The 15933-nt window shown below is 38.2% G+C and overlaps 1 protein-coding gene across 2 annotated transcripts; it reads right to left on the minus strand.

The window, feature by feature from the left end:
• cmc1 (C-x(9)-C motif containing 1) lies at positions 1-15334 on the minus strand. 2 transcript variants are annotated; one of them, XM_038275928.1, is made up of 4 exons: positions 15197-15334; positions 14750-14842; positions 1107-1197; positions 1-989 (listed from the first exon to the last, which is right to left on the minus strand). In XM_038275928.1, the coding sequence occupies exons 1-4, from the start codon at positions 15213-15215 to the stop codon at positions 869-871; spliced, it is 324 nt and encodes a 107-aa protein (XP_038131856.1). In that variant the 5' UTR covers positions 15216-15334; the 3' UTR covers positions 1-868. The 2 variants fall into 2 exon arrangements, with proteins under 2 accessions (XP_038131856.1, XP_038131857.1); XM_038275929.1 differs by having other exon boundaries at positions 14750-14839; positions 15197-15324.
• Positions 15335-15933: the final 599 nt, after the last annotated feature.

The following is a 15933-nucleotide window of genomic DNA, read 5'->3' on the forward strand; positions in this document are numbered from 1 at the left end:
TTATTTTTCCAAATTCTTTTTTTATTGACATATCACAACAATCAAAACGATTCTTATACTTGATTTTAAAGTAATGTCAGATAATCAGCTGAACCCACATTCCAAGTTCCAGAGAATGAAACACCTATTTAAATAACAGATTTGGAATATTACAAATGGATTTGTAATATTGATAAACAAAATAAAATATGAGATCATCTCACCTTAGCATGTGGAGTTTACCAAGAATAGTGCATTCAAGTACCTTTTTCTAAAGCAATTTTTTTTTTTTTTTTTTACCAGAGTAATGAAAACTCAAACTCTGCTCAGGTTAGACTGATTTATGATCATTGTTTCTTTAAGTTTTTAATCCCATCAAACATGCTGACACTTCTTTCTGAAGAACTTTCTGAAGCCATAATATATTATTTTACCAATTATTTTTATGGAAAACATTTTATTGTTTATATAGATTAAGAGGAGTTGTTTCAAGCTTTTCACTTGATAATATTCAAATATTCTGATTATTTTTAAAAGCTACGAGGCCAAAACAATAAAGCAAAGATCTTGATACGGCTCATGCCGTTAAATCAAACCAAATGCCTCCAATTAGTTTAGCATCAAGCCAAGCACTGTAGTCTGAAATCCATCAGGAGTGACGATGACTTCTCCATGGAACCTCTTCTTCCCTTTCAGACGTGGACGGGTCAGGAAGTAGCATCACTTGAACATTAGCTGCTCTTGAAAACCAAATAATTGCTAAATAGCTCAAAGACTTTCACATAACAGTCTTGTAAGTGTATGAAGAATCAACTTGGCCAGACTGTCTCTTTATTATACAGACTTTAGGTCTGGAACCACAATGATAGACATCTGGTTGTTGTACATATTACATGCTGGTTGGAAGTTTCTGGCTTCTGTTCTTGGCAGGGATTCCCGTCCTCTCAAATTCCTGTTTCTCTTGAATGTACAGTCGCTTGCATTCTTCAAAAAAATTTGGATCCTGATAGCTGGTGGAGGACAGAAGGTACAGAATCAGCAGCCTGACAAGCAATCGGAGGAGTTTAGGAATACTGAGATATAACAGGGAACAGTGGTTGTAGTAGTGGCCAGTTCTAAATACTCACTGCTGTGTCAGGCAGTCCTTCAGCGCTGAGTTTTGCTCCTGACACTTAAACACCATTAAGAAGCCGGACTCTTTGCAGCAGCTGTTGAAAGCTGGAGGGAGAAGAAGATGTTAAGAAAACAACAAATAGTAGAAACCCATAAACCAACAGGCCAAATATTAGAGGAAAGCATTTTGTTCTCCAGTAAAAGCATCAATGCACTCTTATAAATGTAACCAAATTCCCATACATTACATTTGATATAAAACTATTTACTTTGTCAAAGAACCTGCAGTGTACTTTTCCTCTTAAGGTTTACACACATCAGTAAAAACAATGAACTGAAGCAGAGCAAAAATAATAATTTAATACAAATATCAAATCAAAGTTAAAGCCTGTAAGATGCTTTGATTAAAATTATATAGATTTTATCAATGCACTGACCTAAAGAGAGTTGTACAAAATGTGTACAATTTATGGTGACGTTATTCTTCACAACTAACCAACGCTTGACTATAGACAATATTTAGGGTCTTGGCTGCTACAATTTCCACCAGATCTGGGTGTGAAGGACAGAGAATGTTAATCCTACAGGGCAAATAAAAACAAAAAACATAGCCAATCTAATACTGCTTCAGAACAGTCCTTTGCAATGGGAAAATTGCACATTAAAACAGTGATCATTAGGATTCTAAATATTGTGCAGCTCTGATTTGATCCATAATCAAGCAGCCCTAGATGACACTTAAGCAAGTCCTTCAGGGATGCAGCACAGCTAATGTCAGCCTCCTCTCAGCTGACATTAAAGCCGACTGGAAGGTGTGGAAGAGCGAGTCTTCACCTTGTTAGCAAGTTCTTTCTCCGGGGTTTAATTGAGAGGACTGCCCTCACATCTTATCACTGTATGGTTATCAGACACTTTCATCAGGATGCAAATGTTAACAAAAAAAGCAAAGAAAAAAAAATCATAGCTGAAAAACCAATTTAGAGAAGCAGAGGAGCGCGACTAATCTAATCAAGCGACGCCTCATCCCGTCCCGTGGCTCTGATGGAGGCTGCTGAGGGTTTCTTCTCTGACCGCAAAGCAGCAACTACCGTCACAAAGCTAAAGGCTAGTTTATTGTCAGAGGAAGATGATCTGAACAAACGTGCAAAGACACCTTCACAACTGACTGCTGGGGTTCACAGTTATTGAGACAAAAATAGTTGTGTGGCAGTTGGTGTGAAGTTGAAGCAAAACACATTTGGGAGCTTAAAAAAAAAAAAAAAAGATTAAATGATTCCTAAAAATGATGAAATGTTTAATTATTTATTGAGTACGCTAAATCACTGGTGAAGCAAGGTGGAGGTTGTGTTATACTGTGGGCCTGGCATTAAAAGCTTTTTGAAAGGCACTAAGATGAGTCATTTTTACTATATTGGCAGAGGCATTTGTATCAGCATATTATGACATGGACTCTAATAAGATTCCAGGCTATTTAGGATTTAAAAAAATCCACACAAAAACTTTTTTTTTTTACCTTTTGTTTATTTTGCTGAATACATTAACCTCTCTATTTAGGGTTGCCATTGCCTGTAAAGTATTCCAGGTACTGCATAAACAAAACTAAAGATTTTAAGACAGATTTACCTACTGGAATTAAAATTAAATGCAGAGAAAATATCTTTTTTTTCTCTATGATTTTAATATTTCAGGGGAAAAAAGGTAAGAATATAAAATTAATTAACATAAAACATCCAAATAGCAATGGCTGATAGAAAGAAACTAAAATTGTGCAGCCTGGATGATTTTTTTTTTTTTTTTTTTACACGAGAGAGAACTGACGTGAATCATCAACAGTGGGAACAATCATATCACGTCTCTCTACAAAAGAATCTGTAGAGGTCAGTGGGACTTGTCTGAAGTGCAAGCTGCAGAGGCATACATGCAGAAACAGATAACACAGGAAAACATACTTGTTACTTGTGTTTTTCATTTTTTTTCTCCTTTCTATATTTCAAACAGACAAATTCAGAAGCTAAGAGAAGACAAAAAAAAGAGCACGAGAGGGCGGAGGATGAAGGTGTGAAGAATGAGTGAGAAGAGAAGCTTGTAATGTAATGGGGGTTTCCACTCACACGCAGCCACTGTCTGTCCCATCACCTCCGCCTGTGCATGTGCACGGACTCCCTATGAGAGCAGCACCGCGCCAGCTCATGCAGGCTGTCGTCGGATTTCTACAAACCACAGTATAACAGTCCCTATGTGTTTGATGTGTTGCTGCAGGCGAGTGGGCACACAACAGCAAGGCTGTGGCCACTACTCCTAAGCTGACACAAGGTTAACAGCTGCCAGGTGAACTGGCTAAACTCTCAACTGAGGAAGCTGTAGGTGACCCGGGATGCATTGGCTTGTTTTGAGCAGCCACCACAAAGGCCTTAGGCCCCGTCCACACGAAGCTAAACCCTGGCCTAAACGCACACATTTTTCACCAAACCAGCCTCTCATCCATACGAAGCCGGCGTTTCGGGGGTCTGTAAACGATCTTTTTTTTATTAAGCCTTCAGAGTAGGACGATTTTTAAAACGCCGTTTTCGCGTTTCCATCTTTAAGCTCTAACCGCATTTTTTTTTCTTACACGCATGCGTCATAGCGTCGCCTCTAAACACGCATGCGCGACACAGTATCACAACAACAATGGCGCCGTACTGTGTTGAATGGTTGCTGCTAATGCTACTCACCCTGCTGTCAGGCTTACAACAGAATCTTCTTCTTCTGGAACATCTCCAGGAAGAACAGAGCAATATCGACGACATAGTTCAGCACCTGAATTTGACTAAACCACGAAAATGGACCCGCAGGGCAACCATGTATAAATATTAGTGCGCATGGCCAACATTTCTTCGCCTATTTTTGCTTTGGCACCACAGCGCCACTTACAGGCCTGGCATACATTTTGCAGCGTTTTCATGCATTCGTGTGGACGATCACATTTATTTTACGTCTCCGTCTTTACGACAAACGTTCTGGAAAATATTAGCGCTTCGTGTTCGTTTTGACTTCGCGTGGACGGGGCCTTAGAGCTGTTTCATTAAATCAGAATGTAGGAGTCCAGGGTAAGAGATAAATATGAGGGGCCGTTTAGGACAGAAACTATTTTTCCTCTCACGTACACCAATAAAACCATGCACACACCTCAGTAGACACACACACACTCTCAAAAAAAACTATGTTTTCCTCTCAAACACACTACTATGACATGCACACATCACAGTAGAAACACTCACACACTCTCAAAAAAACTGTTTTCCTCTCAAACACACTACTATGACATGCACACATCACAGTAGAAACACTCACACACAATCACAAAACTAAAATTGAATACATGTCTTATGTGTGTGTGTGCACTAATACTAGACTGTATGAGAGGGCATAAGTGTGTGTGTGTGCACTAATACTAGACTGTATGAGAGGGCATAAGTGTGTGTGTGTGCACTAATACTAGACTGTATGAGAGGATATACATATGTTTGTGTGTGTGCGCATATGTGTGTGTGTGTGTGTGTGGGTGTGAACTAATACTAGACTGAATGAGAGGCTATACATATGTGTGTGCGCGCGCGCGCGCGTGTGTGTGTATGTGACTGATATCGTAGCAGACTGAATGAGAGGCTTGTACTTGTGTGTGAGAGTTCAACCTGTCACGGAAGAGGCGGGGCAAATTGGCTAGCGCATGCGTGGAACCCAAACTGAGCAATATTATGTAAAACGGGGTGGGCAATAGGGGGCAGCACACAAGCCAGTTACCTGCTGAGCCAACAATAATGAGCTTCCATAAAAAATTTATAACTAAACCCATCATATTTATTCTATATAGTGTCTGTTGAATTTCTATTAAAATCTCTGGCCTGCTTTCTGAGTGACTATACTGCAAACTAATTAAAGATGAACTAGAATCTGAACATATGACTGATCTTAATGGCTTAACTTCTTCCACCTATTGAACAGCTAATAATATTGCAATCATTTCTCCCGTATAAACTGAAAGTCCATCACTTATCCTTTTCCTAATTTTAACATTAAATTCTGGTACGATAAAGGCTACTCCTATTTGATTTGTTATATTTTTAGAGGCATCTGTATAAATTTACATACTAATAATAATGATTAATATAATCCTGTACTATATATGAGTTTAATATGAATTCCTTATCCTTTCTTCTTTCCAACAAAGTAAAATCTACCCTAGCATCTGTAATTATCCATGGTTGTATAACTGATAATGGAACTGTTTGGCTTATACTAATCTGATCTATTTTGAATTCTGTTATTTTTTCTTGCACAGTCCAACCAAAACTTCTAATATCTTTTACTTCTTTTTCCCAACAGGGTTTTATTACTTGCAGAGTTGGGTGATCATTTCTATGACCTTTTAAATTAGCCCAATAGTTTAATGTTAATTGCTCTCTTCTAAATGCAAGTGGCATTTCTCCCATTTCTACTAACAATGCTGCTGTTGGAGTAGTTTTAATTGCTCCTGTACATAATCGCAATGCTTGATATTGAATCCGATCCAGTTTTCAAGATTTGTCTCTGCTGCTGAATTATACACAATACTATAGTCTATCACCGATCGAATTAATCCTGTATATATATTCTTTAGTGCTACTCTATCTGCTCCCCACTCCCTACCAATTAAGCATCTCATAATATTTATTACTTTCTTGCATTTGTCTAAAATTTTTTGAATGTGTATACTCCATGTTATTCTTTCGTCAAACCAAACCCCTAAAAATTTTAATTGCTTCACTCTTTCTATTTCTTGATTATATAATTTTAATTTACTATCATTCATTTTCTTCCTTGAAAAGAACATTGTTTTAGTCTTATCCACTGAGAATTTAAATCCCCATTTTAATGACCATTCTTCAACTTTAACAATTGCTTGTTGCATCTTTTTAGTAATAAATTCCAAATTCCTACCTCTCTTCCACATTGCTCCATCATCAGTAAAAAGAGAAAAACCCATTCCATTATCTATATTTTGAAATACATCATCTATCATTACCGAAAATAATAAAGGACTTATTATACTTCCCTGTGGAGTACCATCTTCAGCAATATATTTCTCAGAATGATATTTACCTATTTGAACTTATATTTGTCTTTCAGTTTGAAAATCTTTGATCCACCAATACATCCTACCAGTAATTTCCATCTTTAACATTTTTATTAATAAACCTTCTTTCCACAACATATCATTTGCCTTTTCAATATCAAAAAACACTGCTACAATACTTTCTTTACTAATTTGAGCTTTTCTGATTTCAAATTCCAAACTCAAAACTGCATCCATAGTATTCCTACCCCTCCTAAAACCACTTTGATATTTTGATAAATATCCATTAGATTCTATATAATAAATCATTCTGTCAAAATTCATTTTCTCCATTATTTTACAAATATTTGAGGTTAATGCAATTGGTCTATAATTTTCAGGTTTTGTATCAGCCATGCTACGTCTTCTTCTCGGAAGCTCATTATTGTTGGCTCAGCAGGTAACTGGCTTGTGTGCTGCCCCCTATTGCCCACCCCGTTTTACATAATATTGCTCAGTTTGGGTTCCACGCATGCGCTAGCCAATTTGCCCCGCCTCTTCCGTGACAGGTTGAACTCTCACACACAAGTACAAGCCTCTCATTCAGTCTGCTACGATATCAGTCACATACACACACGCGCGCGCGCGCACACACACACACACATATGTATAGCCTCTCATTCAGTCTAGTATTAGTTCACACCCACACACACACACCCACACACACACACACATATGCGCACACACACAAACATATGTATATCCTCTCATTTAGTCTAGTATTAGTTCACACACACACACTTATGCCCTCTCATACAGTCTAGTATTAGTGCACACACACACACACTTATGCCCTCTCATACAGTCTAGTATTAGTGCACACACACACACACTTATGCCCTCTCATACAGTCTAGTATTAGTGCACACACACACACTTATGCCCTCTCATACAGTCTAGTATTAGTGCACACACACACACTTATGCCCTCTCATACAGTCTAGTATTAGTGCACACACACACACTTATGCCCTCTCATACAGTCTAGTATTAGTGCACACACACACACTTATGCCCTCTCATACAGTCTAGTATTAGTGCACACACACACACTTATGCCCTCTCATACAGTCTAGTATTAGTGCACACACACACACTTATGCCCTCTCATACAGTTTAGTATTAGTGCACACACACACACTTATGCCCTCTCATACAGTCTAGTATTAGTGCACACACACACACTTATGCCCTCTCATACAGTCTAGTATTAGTGCACACACACACACTTATGCCCTCTCATACAGTCTAGTATTAGTGCACACACACACACTTATGCCCTCTCATACAGTTTAGTATTAGTGCGCACACACACACTTATGCCCTCTCATACAGTCTAGTATTAGTGCACACACACACACTTATGCCCTCTCATACAGTCTAGTATTAGTGCACACACACACACTTATGCCCTCTCATACAGTCTAGTATTAGTGCACACACACACACTTATGCCCTCTCATACAGTCTAGTATTAGTGCACACACACACACTTATGCCCTCTCATACAGTCTAGTATTAGTGCACACACACACACTTATGCCCTCTCATACAGTCTAGTATTAGTGCACACACACACACTTATGCCCTCTCATACAGTCTAGTATTAGTGCACACACACACACTTATGCCCTCTCATACAGTCTAGTATTAGTGCACACACACACACTTATGCCCTCTCATACAGTCTAGTATTAGTGCACACACACACACTTATGCCCTCTCATACAGTCTAGTATTAGTGCACACACACACACTTATGCCCTCTCATACAGTCTAGTATTAGTGCACACACACATAAGACATGTATTCAATTTTAGTTTTGTGATTGTGTGTGAGTGTTTCTACTGTGATGTGTGCATGTCATAGTAGTGTGTTTGAGAGGAAAACAGTTTTTTTGAGAGTGTGTGAGTGTTTCTACTGTGATGTGTGCATGTCATAGTAGTGTGTTTGAGAGGAAAACAGTTTTTTTGAGAGTGTGTGAGTGTTTCTACTGTGATGTGTGCATGTCATAGTAGTGTGTTTGAGAGGAAAACAGTTTTTTTGAGAGTGTGTGAGTGTTTCTACTGTGATGTGTGCATGTCATAGTAGTGTGTTTGAGAGGAAAACATAGTTTTTTTTGAGAGTGTGTGTGTGTCTACTGAGGTGTGTGCATGGTTTTATTGGTGTACGTGAGAGGAAAAATAGTTTCTGTCCTAAACGGCCCCTCATAGATAAAGCCAGGCTTGAGCTTGCATGATTAGTGTATCCTGGTTTTCACAAGCACAGCTGATTATGATGATTGCAGTTGAGCAAAAACCTGTTAATCAGCTTTCAGTTAAATCAGCTGTGCTTGAGCAAGGAAACCTCTAAAACCTGCAGGAGGCGGCCCTCGAGGACCCACTTTGCGGATGCCTGGTTTAAATACTTCTTGAAGGAAAGGGATTTTTATGTGTCGACAGAGAACTTTAAACCAAACAAAAATTATATTAATCACATCGGGGGGTTCCTCAAGACTCCATTTCAGTACCCCTCCTTTTCTTTTTCTTTTTTATCGAGATTTTGCGGCACTAGTGGCTCACTTTTTTGACAGTAGGCTGACAGGAAAGGTGGTATGAGAAAGGGGGAAGAGACGTGCAGCAAAGGACCGGATTCGAACCCGGGTCGGCCGCGGCGAGGATTAAGGCCTCCGTACATGGGTCGTGTGCGCTAACCACTGTGCCACCTGCACGCCCAGTGCCCCTCCTTTTCAACAAATGAATTCTCCACATCCCTCGGATTATAGCAAACAGGATCAGTCACCATAACCAAGTAGACATACAGCTTTACATCACAATGTCACTGCGTGACTATGAACCCATCAGAGCGTTGGATAGATATTTAGAACAGATCCATATGTGGATGCGACATAATTGTCTCCAACGGAATAAAATAAAAATCTAAGTAATAATATTTTGACGAAAGGAGGCGAGATCCAGAATTAGCTCACAGCTTCAGCTACTACAGCTAGAAACCACTGATTATGGTCAAACTCTTCATGTCATAATGGACTAAACAGTAGAGATGCACCTATCCAATACCTGGATCCAATATTGACTAATTAGCTGGATCGGTTATCGGTGGTTTGATATCAAATATCCAATCCAGTCAACTTTATATGGAATTGTTATTCATTTCTTTTTGTTACTCATTTGTTAATAAATAATATAACGTTCACATATATCTGTATTTATTTGTTACATTTTTTATTTTTTTTAATTTTTTTTAGTAAAGGCTAAAGCCTCCATTCACATGGCAAGGTATATGGTTCATTTACTCACCAGTTGAATCAGATCTGTATCTGATAGAAGCCGATACAGAGGCAGCCCATATATCATAATGTATTGGAAAAGACTGGACTGGTGCATCTCTACATAGAGATAGTCAGCCTTTTACCACCTGAAGAAGATTTCCAGGATCAAAGGACTCATGTCCAAGCTGGACCTAGAAAACCTCATTTATGCATTTATCTTTGCTATAATTTGCTATATCTTTAGCTTCCTACAGAAAGGCTTTGGTTGAGTAAAGCGGTGTAGGTACCAGATCTGCTCGGGTCCTGCGCATTCCAGGGACGTTGCGCAACATGAATGGCTGAACAAATTGCACATGATGTAAACCATATTTGTTGCCCAGACAACGATAATAACATCACGCAGCGTCCTTTAGCGTGTTGAATGACCAATGAAGTTTTACCTGATCAATAACAACACTGAAAAACAAATCTGGTTTTGGTGAACAAAGTCACTGCAAGACCCTGTTATGAAGGGGGAGAGCTGGGTAGCGCTGTAGCTAGCTGTGCTCAGTAGCTAACAGGTTAGTCTCTTTTAGCACGGGCAGTTAGCCATATTAAGCTACACTACTTTTGAATTCGTATCAACAACAACCGTTTGTTTTCTACAAGTAGAATAACGGAAGCCATTTTTTAGGATGTTCCATTTGTGCTTTCCTGCCATCAGATCTTAATAAAAAGAATAAAAATAAATTAGACTTTTTTTGTCACCTTGTTAAATGGTAGAGCTCAGTCTGTCTAAGAAAGGCAGTACTTTCCTTAAAGACTGACAATTATTGTTTTCTTTGGCTACTTTAGATCGCCAATGAAATGTAAAATAATAGCAAATATAAGTAATAATATGTTGAAACTCCAAAAGATATTTGATCCTTAAGAAATGCGTGCAATCCAGTTTGTCCAAGTGGAGTTGCCATATGTTGACGTCATAAGAAGGGGCCGGGCCCCAAGCAGATCTAACCACCCGAGCAGATCTGGTACCTACTATAGCCTGATAAACCAGACTAAATATGAGATTAAATGTGTAATTTAGTCTGGCCCGGATGAATGAGACATCAGAAAATTTTTGATGAGAACAACTAGGGCTGGGCGATAATTCAATAACGATATATATCGATCGATAGACGTGTGGCGCAATAGAAAAAAAGAGGGTCGATAAAAGTTCGATAAAAAAGAAACGCAGTTTTCCTTCCTTCTCATTGTAGCCTAGCATGTAGGTTTATGCTAGTCACTGCTTCCTCCCAACCAATCACAATCGCGGACCCAGGCACGCCGTCACCAAGCGCCGCCCTCTCAAACCACAACACAGAGCACATGAAGATGTTGCAGCAAGGAGAGTCGGAGGAAATTGTTTCAAAGAAGGGTTTTTGTAGTTCGCCAGTTTGGCAGTATTTCGGTCATGGCAAGTCGGACCAAAAACAAACCACAGTCATCTGTAAAATGTGTCGGGAACCAGTGAAAACCAAGTCTGATAAGACAACCAACTTTTTTCTTTTCTTTTTTTTTATCATCTCAGCCGCTCACACCCGCAGGAGTACAAGCTGTGTAGGCCCCGACGCGGCTCTCCTCCGAGGAATCTTTGGGAATTTCGGGAAAATATATATTTATTTTCAGTTCTGGGCAGTTTCCCACGTAGTTCTAACAATTAAGATAAAAATGCTGAGGGGCCAGAAACTTCAAAGTAATAACTCAGGTTAAAGCAGGAAACGGGGGCGGCGGGGCATTTATTTATTTGTTATATTTATTTTGGTCACTTTTCTGGTCACTTTAGTTTATTCTTTGTCAGTATTTAATAACATAACCCAGGTCTCTTAAGTTATTTTTCTTTAAAACAATTCTGTTATGGTTAAAAAAGTTGGTTAAATAAAGATTTAATTCAAAGTCTGTGTTTGTGTTTTTTATTAAAATTAAATCATTTAGCAATATTATAAAAAGTCCAGGCAGAGCTGCACATAAAATATGGTTTCAAATCTTTTCAATAATTATCGATATCGATCAATATGCATTTTTTTTTATCGATAAGCTTTTTTTCTGTATCGCCCAGCCCTAAGAACAACCCACTTTAAACCATGTCTATGCCTATTGGCCAATGCTCTGACCAATGAGTGCAACCAAATGTGACGTAGGAAGCGCGACAGAAAGCTGGTGGGGGAGTGTAAACAAACAACAACAGTCAAAACACATCTCTGCGTTGTGATTGGCCCACCAGTTCTAGGGCCTGGGGCATCGATTGAGGCTAGACCACTCACAGGCAAAAAAATATTTTGGCCGCTGGCGGGTGGAGCTAGTTTACTAGGCTAGGTACTTCTTTTTGTCAGGGTTATTTTCCAGGGTTTGATTTACGCTAAGATGAGCTTGTTTAGATTGACTTGGTTGGTTTATTTTATTTTGGTTTGCTTAGTTTAACGCTGTACATTACCCCAAATTCGAACTGACATGAAGATTTTACTGACTCCACAAGCTACCATTTATAAATCCTTTTCTTGCCCCCTCTAAAAAAATGTCTGAGGCTTTAGATAAAACATAGAATTAAATGCAATGTTGGATTGATAAGAGTTTGTAGACATGTCTGAAGGTTACAACTAACCATAAAGGAATTTCATGTTTACTCTAACTAAAGTAATAGTGATAATTTATAGTGTCCAACTGAAGGCCAGAGATTATTCCAATTGAGAAACAGTTTGGAAGTGAAAGATTTTGTTGATAAGAAGCAGGGCGTTTAACCTCCATAACCTGGGGTTCATCTCCAATAACATTAACGAAGAGATGCAAACAGCTGGTAAGATTTATTTTAATCAGGGTTTATATAGGAATGAGTAACTCTAATTTAATGCTTTTTAATGGTCTTTTAATGCTCGTAGAAATAATTTAATGCCATCAACAAGTACCCATGACTCTCATATGTATATATATATATATATATATATATATATATATATACATACATATATATATAAAAACACGGCAAAATCCTTCGTCATCTTTTCCGGCAACAGGCTGCAGTTGTGTTCCGAATTCCTTGTTTTCCAGCCACTTTTGTTAAAATTTGTATTTTCCCATTTCCTAGCCTTTTCTGCGCTACAAGCTTCTTTTCCGAATATACAGGTGCTGGTCATAAAATTAGAATATCATGAAAAAGTAGATTGATTTCAGTAATTCCATTTAAAAAGTGAAACTTGTATATTATATTCATACATTACATACAAACTCATATATTTCAGATGTTTATTTTGTTTAATTTTGATGATTACAAATGACAACAAATGAAAATCTCAAATTCATCATATCAGAAAATTAGAATATTACTGAAGACCAATAAAAACAAAGGATTTATAGAAATGTTGGCCAACTGAAAAGTATGAACATGAAAAGTATGAGCATGTACAGCACTCAGTATTTAGTTGGGCCTCCTTTGGCCTGTATTACTGCAGCAATGCGGCGTGGCATGGAGTCGATCAGTCTGTGGCACTGCTCAGGTGTTATGATAGCCCAGGTTGCTCTAATAGTGGCTTTTAGCTCTTCTGAATTGTTGGGTCTGGTGTATTGCATCTTCTTCTTCACAATACCCCATAGATTTTCTATGGGGTTAAGGTCAGGAGAGTTTGCTGGCCAATTGAGAACAGGGATACCATGGTCCTTCAACCAGGTACTGGTAGCTTTGGCACTGTGTGCAGGTGCCAAGTCCTGTTGGAAAATGAAATCTGCATCTCCAAAAAGTTGGTCAGCTGCAGGAAGCATGAAGTGCTCTAAAACTTCCTGGTATGTGGCTGCGTTGACCCTGGACCTCAGAAAACACAATGGACCAACACCAGCAGATGACATGGCACCCCAAACCATCACTGACTGTGGAAACTTTACACTGGACTTCAAGCAACGTGGATGAAGTGCCTCTCTTCTTTTCCTCCAGACTCTGGGACCTTGATTTCCAAAGGAAATGCAAAATTTACTTTCATCAGAGAACATGACTTTGGACCACTCACCAGCAGTCCAGTCCTGTTTCTCTTTAGCCCAGGCAAGACGCTTCTGACGCTGTCTGTGGTTCAAGAGTGGCTTGACACAAGGAATGCGACAGCAGAAACCCATGTCTTTCATACGTCTGTGTGTGGTGGTTCTTGAAGCACTCACTCCAGCTGCAGTCCACTCTTTGTGAATCTCCCCCACATTTTTGAATGGGTTTTGTTTCACAATCCTCTCCAGGGTGCGGTTATCTCTCTTGCTTGTACACTTTTTTCGACCACATCTTTTCCTTCCCTTCGCCTCTCTATTAATGTGCTTGGACACTGAGCTCTGTGAACAGCCAGCCTCTTTAGCGATGACCTTTTGTGTCTTGCCCTCCTTGTGCAAGGTGTCGATGGTCGTCTTTTGGACAACTGTCAAGTCAGCAGTCTTCCCCATGATTGTGTAGCCTATAGAACTAGACTGAAAGACCATTTAAAGGCTTTTGCAGGTGGTTTGAGTTAATTAGCTGATTAGAGTGTGGCACCAGGGGCCATCAATTTTGAACCTTTTCACAATATTCTAATTTTCTGATATGATGAATTTGAGATTTTCATTTGTTGTCATTTGTAATCCTCAAAATTAAACAAAATAAACATCTGAAATATATGAGTTTGTATGTAATGTATGAATATAATATACAAGTTTCACTTTTTAAATGGAATTACTGAAATCAATCTACTTTTTCATGATATTCTAATTTTATGACCAGCACCTGTACAGCTTTACGATCAACCAGAAGCAGATCCCCACAAACACGCAAAACCAGTTATATCTACAGAAATTGTTTTTTATAAACCTTTTTTCTTTTTTTAAAGCATTTTGAATGCCACAATAATCACATTTAATGGATTTTAATGTCAATTAAGGCCTTAATTTAAAAAATAATAATTTAATGATTTTTATTGACCCGCAGAAACCCTGTTCATGGTGCCGATTATGAAGAAGGGCATAAATCATACTGCACATGCTTTTCTTTGATGGATTTGGATACATTTAGATCAGAATCTTCCAGTGGTGTGAATTCTTTTTAACCTATAGCTTCATTTATTCCAGAGGAAAATGCATGACTGGTTATTTTCTGTTTGCACCAACAGTTATAAAAGTATTCGGTGTATACAAAATTTGGTGTAATTTCCACAGTACGTTAATGTATGAAAAGGACAACTGATTTTGTTCTAAATGCAGACAGATCAGTTTTTCTGTCTGTCATGAACACAAACCTTCCACTCTGTCAGCACAGCGCTCCTTGGCTTTCTCCCTCATCAGTTTGGGGATCAGGACATCTTTCTCCACGTGCCTCAGAGGGATTTCCTCTGGCATTGCAGTGAAAAACAAAGAGAAGCAGTTCAGTCAGATTAATAAGAAGTGGGAAGTAGTTTCTGTATCTGTTCAATATACGACAAAACTGGAGCACCTTTATCGTCATAGAAATCAGTTATACTTGAACTAAATCATAAATGTACTTAATAAAAAATTACGTATTAATGTTTTGAACAAGGGGACGTATCCTAATGAGCAGAAAGTGATAAATATTAATATGCTAACGAAGCTGTAGCAGTCAGAGCTTCAGGTTTCATTATCTACAAATACCACTTGACGTATTTACTTTTCAAAAATACCGCTATGTTCTTCAAGCAAATTACTAAATGCATTAAAAAATATATTACCGGTATTTGTTGACTCCATCTTTGCAGGGTTCTCAAAACATTACAAAACTGCACCAATGTGACCTAACTCACGTACGGTCAAACACTTCCGCTGACGTCATTTCGTAGTTTATTGACTACAAATCCCATAGACGCATGGGGCTGGTAAACCGGAAAACGGGAAAAGGTATTGAAAAAAATACGATAGCGGATGGGGGCCATTTGGTATAATGTCCATAAGTTAGAATTTCCTTATTTTTTTCAGAACTCTAACTTTAATTCTCATAGATTTTACTTAGGTTTCAGCATTCTGAATGTAATCTCAAAATTCTCTCATTTTCTTTAGAACTCTCTTATCTCAGTACCTCCTCATGGAAAATATATTTGTAATTTATTTCAAGTTTTTTGTCGTCCATTAAATTAGTTAATTGCTTAGCCTACTGAAACTGTCATTTTCATAAATAAATTAATTTAAGTTAAGAAGTTAGATATTTTATTTTCTCTTTTCATTTTCAAGTTTTTTTAAGTTAATTGAGATCCTGTGGGGAAAAAAGCATAAAGTATGATCAAACAAAACCATCTAAATCTTATTTTATAGCATTTTAATTCTGTTTTAATAAAAAATTACTTTATCCTAAAATGAAATAAAAATTTTGCTATTATTCTAAGTATAATCAGATACATTGCTGGAAATGTGAATGCTGTACTCTGCTTGTTTGTCCTCTAATGCCACCTGAACCAAGTGGCTATATACAGTA

The sequence above is a fragment of the Cyprinodon tularosa genome, unplaced genomic scaffold, assembly GCF_016077235.1.
Source record: "Cyprinodon tularosa strain WSP-4 unplaced genomic scaffold, ASM1607723v1 ctg98, whole genome shotgun sequence".
Lineage (NCBI taxonomy): Eukaryota > Metazoa > Chordata > Actinopteri > Cyprinodontiformes > Cyprinodontidae > Cyprinodon > Cyprinodon tularosa.

Bases quoted from the DNA above. Each gene is read 5' to 3' on its own strand.
- cmc1 (XM_038275928.1), bottom strand. The intron at 1,198-14,749 runs GTTTGTGTTCAT...TTCTCCCTCCAG, and splicing joins CTGTGCTGACAGAGTGGAAG to CTTTCAACAGCTGCTGCAAA. The intron at 990-1,106 runs GTGAGTATTTAG...GTCCTCCACCAG, and splicing joins AAGGACTGCCTGACACAGCA to CTATCAGGATCCAAATTTTT.